Source organism: Dysidea avara, chromosome 11 (genome assembly GCF_963678975.1).
Source record: "Dysidea avara chromosome 11, odDysAvar1.4, whole genome shotgun sequence".
In the NCBI taxonomy this organism is placed as follows: Eukaryota; Metazoa; Porifera; class Demospongiae; order Dictyoceratida; family Dysideidae; genus Dysidea; species Dysidea avara.
In genome coordinates, this window is record NC_089282.1 from 10,074,360 (window position 1) to 10,094,910 (window position 20,551).

The 20,551-nt window shown below is 38.1% G+C and overlaps 1 protein-coding gene across 15 annotated transcripts in view; it reads left to right on the forward strand.

The window, feature by feature from the left end:
* LOC136239422 (zinc finger MYM-type protein 1-like) overlaps positions 1–20,241 on the forward strand; it is a 35,450-nt gene extending 15,209 nt beyond the window's left edge. For 3 of the 15 annotated variants that reach the window (XR_010693457.1, XR_010693459.1, XR_010693455.1), the window contains 3 exons: positions 11,995–12,056; positions 13,291–13,351; positions 13,410–13,490. Coding sequence is in view for 9 of the 15 variants with exons in the window: in XM_066030156.1 (XP_065886228.1) it covers positions 4,961–5,899 (939 nt within the window). In the remaining 6 variants the exon portion in view is untranslated. Of the gene's footprint in view, positions 1–1,596; positions 10,484–10,538; positions 10,785–11,994; positions 12,057–13,290; positions 13,352–13,409; positions 13,491–19,854 lie in introns of those variants that run through there. The other 12 variants (XR_010693456.1, XR_010693458.1, XM_066030156.1 and 9 more) reach the window with 11 other exon arrangements.
* The last annotated feature ends 310 nt before the right edge of the window (positions 20,242–20,551 follow it).

Below are 20,551 nucleotides of genomic sequence, written 5' to 3' on the forward strand. Positions count from 1 at the left end.
TTACATAGCTGGGAACATGTATATATATACTCACTACGTACTAGGACCGCAACAAAATATTTAATTCGTTCAAATAATTGTTAGAATTATAGGATCCAGATACTAAATTTACCATTTGGATATTCGTTTAATAGTAAATTACAAGTATGTATAGTGAAAATGGAATTAGTTACCCGCTATATTTCTACAAGATGGCCTGTTCTGCTATGTAAACTGATAATAAAGACAGCTACCATTAATTTGCATATAGCATTTTTGCATTAATATAAATGTTACCAAATAGTTTGGTATTCATTTGTTAAGACATCCAAATATCTGGATACTAAGTTTGACATTCGTTGCAGCCCTACTATGTACATATTGGAGGTGAAGTATCATGACCACGCACACACTAAGCAATCATGGCATGTATTGATTTTTTTGAATGTCTGCACTTGCATACACGCATGTACTCAATCCATTCCGGCTGAATTAAACAATGTATGTACACAATATTATGGTAGCCTTTTCCTTCATATTTATGTAATGTACAGAATCATTATTAACTGCAAAAAAGTTAATTAAATTATCACTTATTTTTAAAATGTAACCATTTATGCAATACTTGATGACAACACTCAAGTACAAACTTTGCCTGTAATTGTTACAACAATACTAGTGCTACATGTTCACAACTTCTATACAAAACTTTAATTCATCATTATACAGTACAATATTTTACTGGCATTATGGTAAGAACTGTACATGCTGCAGTCTCAAGACTGACCCTATATGGAATCACCGACATTTATATGTATTCACATACATACAGGCACGCACACACACACACACACGCGCACACACACACGCGCGCACACACACACACACAAACACTACATATATACTTACATACACCCACAAAACCTGAGCGGACACCTGTGTGCTTCTCAGGTGATAAGACAATCGTAGAGTCTACCCCGCTTAACAGCTGATTAGACTAGAGCAATGTGAATAAAGTTTCTTGCTCAAGGGAACAATAACAGCAACTGGATATAACCGGGCATCAAACATGATAACCAGGCCACTGTTTTTACACATGCACACATACTGTACATCCTGATCACATAACATACGCACACACTACTGTGGCACTGGTACCAAGCAGCCCTGGTGGAACCTTTGACCATAGACACTTAGTCCCTGCAGAAAGTTTTCTCTATCAAGCTACATAAGCAACACTCACACGATTCAATCCATTTCCTTCTATTCAGACACTTGGTTAATGGTGATCACAATGAAATTTATACTTAGCATTCAAGTCAGACGTGACACTACCTTTAGGCCTATGGAATGGCCAATGATTGACCAAACAAAAGCAATTTAAGCAGATTTTCCTCTCAGCTATAACACACTCCTTCCACATTCAGACACAATGGCATACACACACACTACACTAAACATCATAAGTGGCAGAAGGGGGGGGGGGGGGGCTAGGGGACTGAAGACTGAGGGGGGGCTTAGCCCCCCTTCAGAATGATATCACGACGAAACTATCCTTGGAGTGGGGCTGAAAACTGCGATAAAGATTGAGATACTCTAATAGAGCAGTCACTCTAATAAAGCAGTCACAGTATTAGAGCAGTTTGTAGTGAGCTATGTAAGGATTTTATATAGTTTATCAGCTATAAATGCATAGCTGGTGAGGTGGGCAGCTATTGTCAGCCCCCCCATTTTTTTTTGGTCTCACCTTACCAAAGCAGAGACAATGTAGATCATTTCCATAAATCTGGGTCAGCTCAGCCCCCTATATCAACTACTTCCTCCACCCCTGCTACACGTACATACATACTGTATGCACACATTCATACATGTGAATACACAAAATATCTACATACATACTGTACATACTGTATGCACACATTCATACATGTGAATACACAAAATATCTACATACCCCCTGTACATACAAACATTCTATACACTTTACTTGGACTCTTGCTGCTGCTAGTGGCGCCGCTTGGATATGCAGCATCCAGGGGCGGATCTAGGATTTATAAAAGGGGGGGGGGCTAACTCAAGGTACTAATCTCTTGAGTAGAGGTGTGCAAAGCACACTTTCCAGCATGCTTCGCTTCGCATGCTGGAACTAGGGGGGTCTGGGGGCATGCCCCCCCCCCCAGAAAAATAGATGCTAAAATACTGCAATTTGGAGACATTTCCACATAAAATTCATACCTGTAGATACTTTATATACTGCCTTTAGATTATAAGTATGGCTCTCTGAAGCATTTTGCTAATGGAAAAGTTTGGGTAGGTACAGACAACCAAGTACATGATGCACCCCTCTCACAATTGCACAACACTGAATAGGTGCATGTTAGAATAAGAATGTTGAAAGTGGAAAATTTTGAAATTTGAACAACACAAGATTGAATCTGAGAGCATTTTCAATGGAAATTGTGTACCTGTTGCCATACATATTAACTACACAAGTAGATGAATGGAGCCCTTTAAACAGACCAATGCACTTCATTGTATGTATAGGTGCAGGCAGATTTGAAAAATTCCATAACAGAACCAACTACATGTTTCCAGTGAATGTTCTATTAGAGTAGTTAGCTGACTGCTCTATTAGAGTATCTCGATCTTGTACTCCTCCAATGCTGATCCGGGTCCTTGTTACATAAACTTTAGCATAAATCCACTGATAATACCTTGGAAAGATGTTTATAAGGTGGTTTTATGAGTATTTGTATTATTAGTGATCATATAATTATGCTAAGACAAAATTTCATTATAATACTCAGCATATTGATCAAGTAAAGCCTAAATATGAAGGGGGGGGGGGAGGCTTCAGCCCCCAAAGCACCCCCCCCTAGATCCGCCCCTGGGCCATCCCTTCATTTCAGTATCAGGAGAAAGTATTAAGGATAAAGCACACACAGATTTTGTACTGACAAAATATTTTAGCTTGCAACTTACTGTAGCTTACCACAACAGATTTTTTAAAACCATTATGCATGTGAACCCAATGGCACTAACTGAAATATGTATATGGCTTCGTTATAACGGAAAAGGGCCTAGCAGTGAAATGAATCTGAATTTCCATAATTACACTCCTCAGTCTTCATACATACATGTGCAATACTTGGATGAATGGTACTGACAATGGTACCACATGGGAGCATGGTACCATGAAAAATCACATATTTGGGAGCATTTGACACATCAAATATTTAGTTCCAAAATAAGGTTGAATGTACCTATTTTTAGGAGAATCAACCACATAATATATACCTTGAATTATCGGAAAAACTTCGAAATAGTTTTAAAATGTTTCTTACTTTGAACAACACCACAACGAACATAAAATTCTAATTGTTTCATGCACAACCATATAGGTAATGTTCAGTCATAAATTCTAGACATGTATGTAGAGTCCTATCAGATGTATTACTTGAACAAATAATTTCATGGACTAGCGGTCACAATTTGCTCAAATTCCACTTTCAGCAAAACCTGCCTATAGCAGTCACCTTTGGGTTAAGTCGTAGTAGATAGGTAAGAAATTTGACAAGAAAAGATGGTGACTTAATGAAACGGAATAAGCATAAACGCAATTATCACCTGGGTGTCCAGATCTATATGATTTTGTTCCGCAAGGCCGGCTCTGGTGGGGGGGCAGAGTAGGCCATGGCCCCCCCAACTTTTTCAACCCTTTAAAAAATATTTACAGTATTGTATTTATAATTACAAGTGAAATAATAAATGCAAAGTGAAATAATAAGACTCTTAATAATGGAGAGCCTCGTGGAAAGCTCGAGCGCTAGCGTTTGCGTCAAGTTTCATCCACCAAGAAATTTCGTTTTTCCTAAGAGGACTATTGGATCAAGAACCCGTTATTGCCAAAGAAGTTGGTTTGATAAGTTCGAATTTCTCCACTACGACATGGAAAAAGATGCTCTCTTTTGTCACACGTGCATGCAGGCTGTAAAAGAGAAGAAGATACGCAAAGCGAAGCGAGCAGACACTTCTTTCGTAAGTACTCTACCAATATAGCTACCTAGCGAAGTATATATGGTACCTATCACTAGTACACCCGGCCGCAGCCACCAGGCTAGTTGGCCAGGCCTTCCACGTTAGACCACAGATACTAGATGGGTGCATAGCGCCCCTCTACTCTATGGGTAGACCCAATAGGGATTGTAATCGGTCTGATTATAGTAACAATCATTATTGTTCACAAGTGAATATATAGCTACACACAACTGTTAATAGTTGGTTTATGAAGCTATAATCTTTTTTAGATAACAAAAGGCTTCATAAATTGGAAAGATAGGGCTGGAAAGATTTTGCAGCATGAGCAATCAGAGCACCATCGAGAAGCTCATGAAGAGTTATACATCTTACCTAGGTAGGTTCGTGATGTTGGTGAAATGATTGATTCTGGCCATGCGAGGGACAAAGCAGAAAATAGAAAGATGCTTTTAACCATTCTGAGGACTACTGTATTTCTTGCAAGACAGGGGCTGCCTTTGAGAGGAGATGGAGATGAACAGGACTCCAACTTTAATCAGGTTTTACTTCTCCAATCTAAAGAAAACGCCAGAATTGGTAATTGGCTGAGTAGACAACGATACAAATATACATCAAAAGACATTCAAAATGAAATATTAAAGTTGATGGCTAAGGAGGTATTAGATGAGATTGTAACTAACATACAAAGTGCAGACTTTTTTACAGTGATGGCTGATGAGTCAACTGATGCTAGTAACAAAGAACAGGTTGTAGTTGTGATTCGTTGGGTGGATAAAAGTTTAGATGTTCATGAAGATTTTATACATTTGTATAATGTTAATAATACCAATGCAGAAACCATCACAGGAACGATAACTGAATCACTGAGTGATTTACAATTGAATGTAAAACAGCTGAGGGAACAGTGCTATGATGGGGCTAGTGCTATGATGGGGCTAGTGTCATGTCTGGATTGAGAAGTGGTGTAGCCACTAGAATTCAACAATTAGAATCCAGGGCCATCTACACACATTGTTACGGCCATTCTTTAAATCTAGCTGCTGGTGATACAATCAAGAAAAGCACAGTTATGAAAAAGGCTTTAGACATTACACTAGAAATGTCAAAATTGATCAAATTTTTGCCTAAAAGAGATGCTTTGTTTCAAAACTTAAAGGAAGAGCTACAACCTGAGTGCCCAGGAATGAGAGTTCTTTGTCCAACCAGATGGACAGTTCGTGCCGATTCCCTTAAAAGTGTACTTGATAATTATTCTGTATTGCAAGAATTGTGGGAAGAATCAGAGAAGTTGACTAAAGATTCGGAAACTACAGCCAGGATTATTGGTGTAGCCTCTCAAATGGCCACATTTGACTTTTACTTTGGTGTCTACATCAGTGAAATGATATTAAGACATTCAGATAATTTGAGCAAAGCATTGCAGAAAAAAGATATCTCTGCAGCTGAAGGTCAGCATGTTGCTTCTCTTGTTAAAACTACTTTGCAAACTATGCGTTCTGAGAGCTCGTTTAGTTTATTTTGGCAAGTTTTGAGTATTAAGGCACAGAAACTGAACATTGGCGAGCCAACACTACCAAGAAAGCGGAAGGCACCAAAGATATTTGAGGTTGGGATAGGAGAAGCTGGGTTTCATGTTAATGTTGAGGAGCATTACAGAGCCATTTATTACGAAGCTCTAGATCTTATTATTCAGTGCATTGATGATAGATTCGACCAAGTTGGCTATAGGATGTACATGAACCTGGAAACATTGTTGCTCAAAGGATGTAAACAAGTAGAGCACAGCAGTGAATTAGAACACGTGAAGGAGCTTTATAGTGATGATATTCACTACGGCAATCTTGAAGTCCAGTTTCAAACAATTGCACCTGTAATGAAGTGAAAGGTATCTCTCAAAGAGATCATTCAATACCTTTCCAGTTTGTCTGAGCCAGCAAGGTAAATATATTCTGAAATTGTGTTTCTAGTTGAGCTAATTCTTGTTATGCCAGCTAGTGATGCCACTAGTGAAAGAAGTAATTTTGTTCCAGTTCTCAGTACTGGAACTAAAATAATTCCAGTTTATGCCCTTTTTATTCCAGTTCTAGAACTAGAACTGGAACTGGAACAATAATTTTGCTTTTCTTAAGACTGGAACTGGAACTAGGGCTATAATTTTACTTTCTTCAAGAATAGAACTAGAACTAAAGAAATTTTATCAAGTACTGGAACTAATACTGGAACTGGAATTGGTCATAACCATACAGCTTTTGCCAATGAGATTTTATGTTCTTATAAGACCAGAATTTATCTGCAGGCAAAAGCACTTAATGTAGTATATAACTCCATAAAAGATGTATTTATTACAACCATGTATATACATCAATGTGCTAAAAACTGCTTGAAACAACTGATTAGCTATAATATTAGAACAGAATGCAAAATGCTGGCTCAGTCACATGTTATGTCTGGTTCAGTGTTTGATAATTACATGTAGCTACAAGTCTTTTAGTACCACCCTCCTATAGAGTGGTAGGGTTATAGTTGTTAGTGTAATAATGCTGATAACTACTATACAGTATTGGCTACATACTATACAGTATTAGCTACATATATGAAACAAGTAAACCTGTAGCATATTAGCTTATATAACTTAATAGTGAGTCTCCATATTTCGTTATGGGCTTTTGGTAATACTTAAGTTAAAATAAGTGTTGTTCTAGAATATTAAGTAAATGTCATGGCTCCTGAACTGGAACTAGAACTGTAATTCTAAAAATTATGGTTCCAGAACTGGAACTAGAACCGTGATTCTAAAGATTATGGTTCCAAAACTGGAACTAGAACTGTAATAACTAGCTGATACTGGAACAACACTAGAAAGAAGCTTCAGTGCACTGAGGAGAATAAAAACTTATTTACGGACGACAATGTCACAGGAAAGGCTATTGTAAATAATCTTGTGATCTTCTATGTACATAGAGATAGTTTGGAACAAGTAGATTTGAATGTAATCGGGGAAAAATTTATAGCTGGAAATGAATGTAGGTTAAAGGTTTTTGGTCATTTTTTGTAATTATTTATTACTGTAGTTCATGTACAAATACTTGTAACAGTAGGAGCTAGGTTTGCTTATGTGTGCCTAGCACTCCAATCCACAACTGCCTCATAATCATCATTTCAAAGACAGCATTAATGTGGAATTGTTGATAGTTACAAACTGTTGTCTGCAGGCTTTTATGCAAAATTCATGAATAAAAGTATTTTAGTTACCTGGAATGTATGGCCAATGTAGATAACTAAACATAGGCTAAAAATGCTTCTAGATTGCATCTTTTGGGTAATATTTTGCAAAATTTTCCTGGGGGGCATGCCCCCAGACCCCCCTAGTGGGAGCATGCTACGCATGCTCTGTGTGTGCTACGCACATTGTGTATGTGAGGCAGTTATACTAAGCTTAATACACTGTAACTCTATGGCTGTCAATAAAGATCTGAGGATGGCCCACCCAACTTGATTTTTCCAGAGCCGGCCCTGTTCCGTCAAAGTTCCTGTTATAGAGGAGCTACATTTTATCTAAAGGAGCTACATTTTATCTAAAGTGGTCAGTATACAGATGCACCAAGACCAAGACAGCACTACCATGACTAAGGGTCACCTGTTCACATCAGCAAACTTAAGTACTGATCTTCTCACATGCATTAAACTACCTTCCCAATAGGGCCACCTACACCCAGGTGGGAAGAGATAATTGAGTTAGTGAATTCAGTTACTACACTAGAACACTTAATGTAAAATGCACATTAATTTTGATCTGGGGTTCGAGTCCCCCAATCACATCCGTGTAATGCACTTATCACCAGCCCTAACAACTCCATTAAGGGTGCCCTGTACAGTTTGTACAAGGTTTCCCAAGACATGGTCTGTTTTGCACTAAAAGAAATAGTATGGTCACTTAATTAGCCTGTGACATGTTGACACATTTTAGTACCTGTAAATTAGGTATCCCATAGCAACAAGCACACGCATCTTGCTATTCTACACCCTCTCACTTAAATTAGAACTACTCCATCATTTTTAATCCAATGGACATAAAATTTTCACACAAGCTACTTTAGTAATTTTGCCAAAGAAGAGCGTTTGCCATTTTGAAATAGCAAGTCCAGATGATGAATAACGTGGAAGTAAAGAAAAGGATTTCTGGGAGTGTCAACCCGAAAGATAAATATGTAATGATTGAGAAGCTAAAAGACAAAAATAAAAACATACAATGATTTGTGCTGTTTAGCATAGTGTATCATAAAAGTATTAAGGCTCTTGTGTGTAAACTGTAGGACTAGTTCTAGTATAAAGGGAAAACTATAACTCATGTTCTAAAGCAAATTTAGCAGTTGGGTTTGGACTAACCTGTGTACTAGTGTTAGCTTATATCCAGTAAAAAAGTACAGAACATTTGCTAAAACCATTTGTAAGTTATAGAACAAATTAAATTTTATGGGAAGCCATATAAGCGGACTGTACAGAGCACCCTTAATATAATAATACTGACTGAGGATTTGACATTTACATCACCTGCCCCACTCCTCAGTGGTACAATGACTTTTCCAAGTCCTATAGAAATACGAAGTTGCTGCAGCTGGAAATATTTTGTCAGTGCTATTCCGGCAGTCCACTAGATTTCTCACTATCAAGCACACTAGTTGTATGCTATGCCCTGAGTATTCGATTTTAGGGCACACATCTAGTAGGTTGCCCCAAGTATTCAACTCTAGAGAACGCGTCTAGTAGGTTGCCCCGAGCATTCAACTTTAGGGAACACGAAAAGTAGTTCTAGTGTTAGGGTCAGGTTCAGCTTTAGTTTCTTCTTCACCTTCAATATATATTATATAGAACAATATTATATATTGTAATGTATGCGTTACATTATCTATGGTAGCACAATGGGTAGGACTCTGGGCCTAAGCATTGCAGGTCCCAGGTTCGATTCCCGCTCAAGACATTTTGTATTAATCTTTTTTTTAAACCAGGCGCGCGCCCACAGCCGGCCGTGGGCCCGCGCCTGGCTTACTGAAATTGTTTTCGTAAAAGTGTGTGTGTGTGTACCTATCTACCTATCTATGCAACCTAGTATCATACGTTAAAATGAGAAATACTCATATTGTCAAATGTGCCTTAAAATGGAGAAATACTCATAAACACCGGGAGCTGTAGTGTAACGTGAACAGTAGAATAGTATACTAGTCTAGGTTACTTATCCAGCGCTGGTCTCCCACAATCACTACTACCATTATTTATTAACTCTTGCTACTACTTTCTGTGAGACTTTCTTGTCGAGCTTCTCGCTAGTGGCTGAAATCACTGTGGCTGTTCTCGGGTTAGTTAATGCATAATAGCTTTCATCCCTAGACCAGAACACTCAGTCTGGTTTCAACCGACATTGAGTTTGCCAGGGAGGCTGATAGTCCAGCATCTGGTCTTCCTGCAGACAGTTGATAGTACGTAAGTTAACCCATTTTTTAAGTTATACTAGTGTGCTAGTGTCAGATACTGTATGCATAGAGCCCAGATACAGGGGGTACGTGGCATGAAGGATCCAGGTTTGATGCTTGCCCAGTTGCTGCTGTTAATAACAGTGGCAAAGCCAGCCAACATGAAATCCTAGGCTCTAACTTTAGTTATCCTATGCCACTGCTACCAATGGTGACCATGCATGCAAGTGTTAATGGGTAAGCAAATTTCCACTGTCGATGTCTCACCTAATGGGTATAGCCCAGGTGAGATGACAGCCCATACTTAATCCTGTGAGACATATATACCTGTGCTGACTCAATAGCACCTTATGACTGGCCATGGTCCAGTGATTCACCAGGTAATGTAGTATCAATGGCGGCTGAGGGCTTTGTGCGTGCGTGTGCGTGTGCGTGTGTGTGTGTGTGTGTGTGTGTGTGTGTGTGTGTGTGTACCCAGCTGTTAAATAGGGACCTGCATGGTGACCTGGTGTCAACTGGGAAAGCAGACCACCCATTTGTATATAGGTACTTGGTGTTTACTGGGGAAGCAAATAGCCATCTCAAAAAATAGGTGAAGTTCAGTTGGAACTTTGGGTACCCAGACTTTTACTCATGACACATGGCACAGCCTCCTGCAGGATACTAGTCCTGCTCCAGAAGATTTGCCTGCACTGACTCAGCATCACAGCAGTGCACAGATGTCCCAGTGCTGGTTCACTAGGTAGGCGTGATTGTGTATACAGTAGCTGAAGACTTTGCTTTTTGTGTAGTGTGCATGCACACTGCTTTACATTCTTTCACCAGGTCTGTTAATGATCCAGGCCCCACTATCATCCTAGAGGTTTGTCTGTTTCTCTGGAGGTTGCTCATCTGGACTAAATAGACAGTGCTATAATTAGTTGGATTATTCAGCATCCACTGGCCTGGTGGGTGGACTCCATGGGGGTCAGGAGGACTGATGGACAGGTGGCGAAGAGGTGTGCGTGTTGTGGTGTGTGTTGTGGTGCGGTGTGTGTGCTGTGGTGTGAGTGTGTGGGTGCATGCGTGTGTGGGTGCATGCGTGCGTGCGCGTGTGTGTGTGCATTCGTGTGTGGCTGCATGCGTGCGTGTGTGTGTGGGTGCATGCATGCGTGTGTACGTGTGAATGAGTGAGCGAATGTGAGAGAGACAAGATTTGGCAAATTGGTTTATCGAGCATTTAATTTGGTGGATAAAAGTTTGGCACCATGCAGTAATGCATGTAGAGTAGTACATCCTGTGGAAAGTTCTATTCAGTTGGTGAGCTATTCGCAAAGTGTATTTGTTAATGTTGTGTGTTAAAAAGCTTTCATTGAAATAATGCATAACGTAATCGTGGGACTAGGGATCAAGTGTTTTAATGGTTTTACATTTTTAAAATGAAATCTCTTAATCGTTCTATTAAAGTCAAAATAGTAGGCTCAGTACTAATCAAATCTTCTGTGTATCCTTCAAAACATTTTCATGAAAGTTTAACAAATTAAAGTTGGACCTCTCAAGATACATTGAGCATGAACTCTGATTCATCAGGTGTTCACAACAGGTTCTGCTAGTAATTGTGAGCAACTTGGACTAAATGGACATGTGCACATTCCACTGAGCATAGCACTAGTTGATTGCAAATGTTCATCTCTTTGTCAACCCTGGCCCTGCTACATTTTTTTTTTTTTTTTGGTATTAGTGGTAGATATTAAAGTGTATATAATCGTGAAGTGTATGAAATATGAGAAAACTTTAAATGTAGATAATTGGTGAAAGGTGCTTAGAATGTTCAGGTACTCCTACTTTACTCTGAAGACACAATTTACTGTGATTCTTATTTCTCTGGTGTGCAACTATAATATTGTATTGAGTTTTGCTATTGCATTTTCTGCTTTTTGTGTCTTTATTAATACCTTGGTATTACGTATGATTAAGGTACAGGGTAGAGGCACAGCCTGCATACCCGACGTGTGTATAATGTTTAGGAGTTATTATATGCATTGCAGAGTCTTACCATTGCAGTGCTAGGGTTGCTTGATTCATGCTCTTTATAATTGTAGCATCACATGTGCCAGGACTTTGATAAATTTGAAGAGTGACGTACTGTCCACATTCATGCATGATGCAGCATGTATGCTAAGGATGGTACTTATTGTGAAAAAAATTTAATTACAATGCATCTCAATAAGTTTGTGAATACGGGGGCTTTGATTAATGTGTATTCCAGTAACCATGTGGGCGTATGCTATCTTTCATGCCACAATAGTTTATTTTGAATGTAGCATATATGTTGTAAGCAAGACTATAGAAATCAGTGTTTTCCGATTGTGTCAGTCAGTATTTAGATATGGCAACACTACAGTGTATTTTGTGTTATTAATGTATATGTAGTAATACTGAAGTCAGATTCTTTTTGGCTTAATGTTGACTGGGTTAATTTTTATTCATGGTACGTTTGAACAAGAAATTTAAATTCTATTTTATACAGTGACTTTACATTGGAAGATACCAAGCAATGGGAATCTTGCACATCAAGTTCTAAATTCAAAGGTGAATCATATCAACAGTTACATTCTTCTTAATGTGTGACATCTGGTGGGAAGGGGTGCTAAAGGGTCATGTGAATTGTTGATTTATAGGTGTAGCATTGTTACCATAGCACCGTGTTGCAGCCTATCCTTTTACAAATAATTTGTGCATCTAAGTATGTATTTTGCATTTGGAAACATATTTTGTAAATCAGACATGGGGCCAAGTACATTTGAAAGTACTTAAGTAAAGTACAAGTACTTTTGAATTTTCCAAGTATAAGTACAAGTACTCTGGCGACAATCAAGAGAGTACTTAAGTAAAGTACAAGTACATGCTGGAAGTACTCAAGTAAAGTACAAGTACATTTTACTGTAGCAAAATATATACTGTATTCAGTGTATTGTAGTATGTAAGTGTACCTAGTGGGGTTGGTACTTTCAGGTTTTTGTCAACTATTCACTCTCTTAAACATTTAAAATGCACTAACTTAAGCAGCAGCATTGTTTTTATTTGCCAGAATTCTATGACATCATTAATCGTGGCTACATGATACATAGTAAGGTTAGGGAAGGCACTAGGAGAATTGTACAATGCACCTTCATGCAATTTTGTTAAGTACCCACTGTGTACAAACTATGCACAATGTTTGCAGTACTTACAAGTACTCAAGTACATACAAGTACTTAGCAAAGTACTTGAGTATAAGTACAAGTACACCGGGAAATTAAGGAAGTATTTAAGTAAAGTACAAGTACTTTCAAATCTGTACTTAAGTGTACTTAAGTATAAATACTCATGTACTTGGCCCCATGTCTGTTGTAAATACATACGTACATTTACCTTTCAAAATTCAGAAAAGAGTAAACATAATGGAGTCAGGATTGCCAGTCAGAATAGTTTTACTTCTGTTCTGTTGTGTCTGACCCAGACAGTGTATGTTTGACTGGATTGTAATAATTAATGCATCAGGAATGTGCTTAACGTACGTAAGTCCAGACTTACATAGTTTGATTAGGTCAACATAATAGTAGGCCAGATACTGTCTAATTGTTTTTAGATTTTCTAGTTATGTGGTTTCGTTGTAAAAGTGAATCGAGTAATATTTTAGTTGCTAACAATTAACTAAGTGTTATGGTTTCATAATTATAACCATGCATGTCACTTTTCATAACCTGCGTTTTTTTAAGTACTTGTAGAAATATATTGAAAGTGCCTCTAGTCGAAGTACATTGCTTTCCTTGTTTCCTTTCAGTTTAGTCTAGTTTGGTGACAAGCTCAGAAGCAGTCATCACCTACTTACGGAAGTCACTTTGGTAAGCTGTAATAATTCAAACTGTATTAAATTATAAATGGATAATTTTTCCTGTATAGAGAGAATGTGAAAATGGAGTGCGACAGACTGTTAAACTTTTCATATTGTGTATTATGACAACTATGAAGATAGTATGTTAAGCTATTTGCTATAATATCAAGACACACGATAGTGTTTCGTGCGGCCCAAGAAGCCGGCGCGCCACACCGTGAGTATATTGACAGGAAGAACGAAAACGTCATTTTCACACCTTTGTATCTCGGTGATCACTTACCTGATTGGAACCAAATTTGCTACACAGTTGCCCGCCAGCCAAGGGAGTCTACATTCCAAATTTGAAGGAAATCGCTCCAGCCATTTCCGAGATACGAGCTGCCAAAGTTTCGTTTTTTTTCTTCGTTTTTTTTTTCTTCGTCTTTTCGCACACTTGCAAAAATTGCTATAACAAGCAAACGCGTACTCTGATCGCCTTGAAATTTGGCACACAGAAAGGGAGTCCAAAGGCGAATCCTAGCATCAAATTTGGTACAAATCCGATGAATGGTTCAGGAGTTATGACCGATTATTCGCGTAAAACAAGATCGATTTGTTGTCACGCCTACAGGGTAAACCGCTACATGGAATGAGTTGAAAATTGCTATGTAGATGGAGTAACCATTGTAGGAGTGCCTTTTGGTGGTTTGAAAGGAATCGAGATAAAGACCACGGAGATATGACACAAAACCCAACCTGTGTCACAATTACGCGATCGATTTTTATGAATAAAAAAGTATTAGTTTTCACGCCTACTAGGCAAACCGCTTAGAGCAATGAGCTGAAAATCGGTGTTTATCTGGAATAATCTTCATAGAAAGTTCTTGCAGTAGTACAGAAGAATCGGATTACAAACCACTGAGTTATGATTCGAAAGCCAACTCCGTGTAGCAAATGCGAGATCGAGATACTCTAATAGAACAGTCACCCTAATAGAGCATTCGGCTAATTTATTTACTCCAATATAGAATTTTATTACATCACGTAGGGAGTTCAGCTGCAAACAGTTAATCTTATAGACAGTTCAGCAAGAAGACAGTCACCATGTGGAGAGTTAAGCAAATATATCACTATAGAGATTCAGAACATTACAAGTCACACTGAAGAAAGTTCAGCTATAAACAAGTCATGCACTGTGTAGAGAATTCAGCTACAATTAAGTCACTCTCTAGAGAATTCAGTTACACAGAATTCAGCTACACACAAGTCACTGTGGAGAGAGTTCAGCTACAAACAAATTACCCTTTAGAGTGATTAGCTACAAACAAAACACTTTGCAGGGTGTTCAGCTGCAACAAATCAACCTTTAGAGCGATCAGCAATGAACAAATCAACACAAATCTACCTGTAGAGAGATCAGCTAGAAACAAATCACCCTGAAGAGAGTTCAGCTACAAAAAAATCACCCTGTAGAGACATCAGCTAGAAACTAGACACAATGTAAGGAGTTCAGCTACAAGCAATCAACCTGTAGAGAGTTCAGCTAAAACAAATCAACCTGCAGAGAGATCAGCTACAAACAAATCACCATATAGAGAGTTCAGCTACAAACAGATTACCTGTAGATAGATCGGCTACAAACAAATCAACCTGCAGAGAGATCAGCTACACACAAATCACCCTGTAGAGAGATCAGCTAGAAACTACACACAATGTAAGGAGTTCAGCTACAAAAAAATCACCCTGTAGAGAGATCAGCTACAAACTAGACACAAAGTAAGGAGTTCAGCTACAGGTAAATTACCCTGTAGAGAGTTCATCTACAAACAAATCAACCTGTAGAGCAATCAGCTAGAAACAAATCACCCTGAAGAGAGGTCAGCTACAAAAAATCACCCTGTAGAGAGATCAGCTAGAAACAAATCACCCTGAAGAGAGGTCAGCTACAAAAAAAATCACCCTGTAGAGAGATCAGCTACAAACAAATTGCCCTGTAGAGAGATCAGCTACAAGCAAAACACCCTGTAGAGAGTTCAGCAACAAAGAAACCACCATGTAGAGAGTTCAGCTACCAACAAATTACCCTGTAGAGAGATCGGCTACAAACAAATCAGCCTGTAGAGAGTTCAGCTAAAACAAAAAAAAATCAACCTGCAGAGAGATCAGCTACACACAAATCAACTTATAGAGAGATCAACTACAAACAAATCACCCTGTAGAGAGATCAGCTAGAAACTACACACAATGTAAGGAGTTCAGCTACAAATAAATCACCCTGTAGAGAGTTCAGCTAAAACAAATCAACCTGCAGAGAGATCAGCTACAAACAAATCACCTTTTAGACAGTTCAGCTACAAATAAATTACCTTGTAGAGAGATCGGCTACAAACAAATCAACCTCCAGAGAGATTAGCTACACACAATTCAACTTGTAGAGAGATCAGCTACAAACAAATCACCCTGTAGAGAGATCAGCTAGAAACTAGACACAATGTAAGGAGTTCAGCTACAAGCAAATCACCGTGTAGAGAGTTCAGCTACAAACAAACCAACCTGTAGAGCGATCAGCTAGAAACAAATCACCCTGAAGAGAGGTCAGCTACAAAAAATCACCCTGTAGAGATATCAGCTAGAAACAAATCACCCTGAAGAGAGGTCAGCTACAAAAAAAACACCCTGTAGAGAGATCAGCTAGAAACAAATTACCCTATAGAGAGATCGGCTACAAACAAATCAACCTGCAGAGAGATCAGCTACACACAAATCAACTTATAGAGAGATCAACTACAAACAAATCACCCTGTAGAGAGATCTGCTAGAAACTACACACAATGTAAGGAGTTCAGCTACAAGAAAATCACCGTGTAGAGAGTTCAGCTACAAGCAAACCAACCTGTAGAGCGATCAGCTAGAAACAAATCACCCTGAAGAGAGGTCAGCTACAAAAAATCACCCTGTAGAGATATCAGCTAGAAACAAATCACCCTGAAGAGAGGTCAGCTACAAAAAAAATCACCCTGTAGAGAGATCAGCTAGAAACAAATCACCCTGAAGAGAGGTCAGCTACAAACAAAACACTTCGCAGAGAATTCAGCTACAAACAAATCAGCTTGTAGAGAGATCAGTTACACACAAATCAACCTGTAGAGAGATAAGCTAGAAACAAATCACCCTGTAGAGAGTAGCTACAAGCAAAACACCCTGTAGAGAGTTCAGCAACAAAGAAACCACCATGTAGAGAGTTCAGCTGCAAACAAATCACCTTATAGAGAGTTCAACTACAAACAAATCACCCTGTAGAGAGATCAGCTAGAAACTAGACACAATGTAAGGAGTTCAGCTACAAGCAAATCACCCTTTAGTGAGTTCAGCTACAAACAAATCAACCTGCAGTGAAATCACCTACAAAAAAGCACCTTGTACAGAGTTCAGCTACAAACAAATTACCTTGTAGAGAGATCGGCTACAAACAAATCAACCAGTAGAAAGATCAGCTACACACAAATCAACTTGTAGAGACATCAGCTACAAACAAATCACCCTGTAGAAAGATCAGCTAGAAACCAGACACAATGTAAGGAGTTCAGCTACAAGTAAATCACCCTGTAGAGAGTTCAGCTAAAACAAATCAACCTGCAGAGAGATCAGCTACAAATAAATCACTTTACAGACAGTTCAGCTACAAACAAATTACCTTGTAGAGAGATCGGCTGCAAATTAATCAACCTGCAGAGAGATCAGCTACACACAAATCAACTTGTAGAGAGATCAGCTACAAACAAATCACCCTGTAGAGAGATCAGCTAGAAACTAGATACAATGCAAGGAGTTCAGCTATATACAAGCAAAATCACCCTTTAGTGAGTTCAGCTACAAACAAATCAACCTGCAGTGAGATCACCCACAAAAACGCACTTGTACAGAGTTCAGTTACAAACAAATTACCCTGTAGAGAGATCAGCAACAAAGAAACCACCATGTAGAGAGTTCAGCTGCAAACAAATCACCCAGTAGAAAGATCAGCTAGAAGAAGTTACCTTGTAGAGAGTTCAGTTACAAAGAAACCATTATATAGAGAGTTCAGCTACAAAGAAATTACCCCGTAGAGAGTTCAGCTAGAAGAAGTCACCTTGTAAAGAGTTCAGCTACAAAGAAACCATCATGTACAGAGTTCAGCTACAAAGAAACTACCTGTACAGAATTCAACTACAAACAAATTACCCTGTATAGAGATCAGCTAGAAGAAGTTACCTTGTAGATAGTTCAGCTACAACAATTCACCCTGTAGAAAGATCAGCTAGAAGAAGTCACCTTGTAGAGTGTTCAGTTACAAAGAAACCATCATGTAGAGAGTTCAGCTGCAAACAAATCACTCTGTAGAGAGTTCAGCTACAAAGAAACCGCCATGTAGAGAGTTCAGCCTCATACAAACTACCTTGTAGAGAATTCAACTACAACAAATCACCCTGTAGAGAAGAAGTTACCTTGTAGAGAGTTCAGCTACAAAGAAACCATCATGTAGAGAGTTCAGCTACAAAGAAACCACCTAGTAGAGAGTTTAGCTGCAAACAAATCACCTGTAGAGAGTTCAGCTAGAAACAAATCACCCCGTAGAGAGATCAGCTGGACGAAGTCACCTTGTAGAGAGTTCAGCTACAAAGAAACCATCATGTAGAGAGTTCAGCTGCAAACAAATCACCCTACAGAGAGTTCAGCTACAAAAAATCACCCTGTAGAGAGTTCAGCTAGACGAAGTCACCTTATAGAGAGTTCAGCTACAAAGAAACCATCATGTAGAGAGTTCGGCTACAAAGACACCACCATGTAGAGAGTTTAGCTGCAAACAAATCACCTGTAGAGAGTTCAGCTAGAAACAAAATACCCTGTAGAGAGACCAGCTAGAAGAGGTTACCTTGTAGAGAGTTCAGCTACAAAGAAACCATCCTGTATATAGTTCAGCTAAATTTCAAGTCACCCAGTAGAATATCCTGTGGGGAATAATGGGCATTTAATAAATATATGTATATAATTTGTATAATTACTAATGAAATCAAAAATAATTGAAGTACTAAAAGTCTTCTTTAAGTTCTTTTCTTCTTCCTGTAGTAAAGAAAAAAACACATGGGTTAAAAAAGCCCCAAAGCCAGCCATAGGCCGGCTTTGCAGTATACAAATACAAAAAGAAGTGATATCTAATCGAAAACAGCCAAGCTGTAAAAAAAGGTGCGGCCCCCAAAAAGGCCATGGTGAAAAAAGATGTGAAATCCAAGGTGGCGGCCAAGAAATGGCTGTGATGGTAGGTTAATGGTTACATTTTAATAACGACAATTCAGGTGAATTTTGTGCCGCTTGGTCTTGGCACCAAATTCACCTGAATTGTTGTTATTAAAATGTAACCATTAACCTACCATCACAGCCATTTCTTGGCCGCCACCTTGGATTTCACATCTTTTTTCACCATGGCCTTTTTGGGGGCCGCACCTTTTTTTACAGCTTGGCTGTTTTTGATTAGATTATATTGAGAGTAAAATTTTACTCTACAAAGCTTCTTGTGGTAAATCTTCCAAAAGTTTGAAGCTTTACTTTATTAAAGTCATGCCAATGATTAATGTATAATCAGTCAGTATACACTGATAAACATAATGCTTCAGTTGCAATGCAGGTCCTAAACAGCTGTATAGAATACAAATGTACTAAAATTACGTCCATAGCAGCTGCTATATAACTACAAGGAGAACTGCTTGGCTTTGCAGCTGAATTTACATACCAATATATATTTTGAAGCTGTGGAGGTTTTAACCTTTTCCCCAGGCCTACTGTGTACATTTGTGTTTGATTTTTTTGTTCACATTTACTATAATTATTTTGACTGTATTGGGTTAGTTGGTAATGGTGAAGCAGCAGTTAGTAGCTTAGTTACTAGTAACATTCATGTAGGAATGTATTTTCTCTATAATTTGGTATGTACACTTTACCGACTAAAACACATGCAGCACCAATATATGCAGGATGTATATACATATAATGTGATCTTGTGTCCACCAATCTGTTGCTAATGTGTTGAGCCTGTTGACCACTACAGAAAAGGGTAAGTACTGGGCTACTGTGTTATGGGTGGTGCATTAGGGTTAAGTTTGCGTTTACCATTTAAAAAGGAAAAGGTTGAATTTGTTTTTATGTTTGAGTACCTATTATTTGAATCATATTTAATGTCATAGATTTAATCAGTCTCTCAGCTCATACACTTATATGGCATATACATATCCATTCATACATGTAACATGTCAACAAGAAAATTCAACACAATGATGGAATCTCTTCCCACTTCAGGAATTGCATTCTGCGATAGATCAGTTAAATACTCCAATAGAACAATCATTGAATTGATATACCTTAAGATGATAATTGTACCTATAACTGTGTAGGTTCCTCTTGTGTTTGTACTGTACTATAATTATGTGAAATGTAATACTATTGTTAAAAGTATTTAGCATATTATGATCTTAATAATTACTAACTTTTAAAATGGAGCAGAAGCACAACAGAAAGAAATGTGAAATCTGAGAGTCTTGATCAGTGTATGTACATAGCATAGTATATTGCAACAATTATTATCAATGACAGGCATGACTGAATTTGTGAAAAGGTACCTTTTCCACACATTTTACATGTCAGCAAACAGAATGGTGTAACATTTGTCTGATTGTACTTGCTCTTAGTTTCAAAATGCAGTCTGATACTTTAGCTTGATTTAAAAAGTTATGAAGCTTTGAAGTTAAAAAATGGGTCAAATTTTATGTGTGAAAAAGATATCTTTTTGCAAATCCGGTCACTATATAATTATGTTGTAAGGATTTTTGTCATATATTTATAATGTGACTAGCTACGCATACATGTGTATGTAATATAATGTATTTATTATTAGAAAGTATTTAATTGTATTTATTATTAGAGAGTATTTAATTACAACGGTTTTGACATTCATATACTATAAATCTATAGCTATTTTTTTTGGCTAGTAATATGTATAGCAATGTCTCAGATCATGTCTGCATGCTGAAGGCAACATCTTTTACGTGTTTGCATGTAATAATACAGTAATATGCAGCAGCAAGATCATTTGGCCATATAATACATTACATGTACTATATAGTAATAAGGGTTGCAAAATATGTACAGGCTAGTATATGGTCTCACTGAGTTAGTGAGTTATATGTGGTCTAGCGTT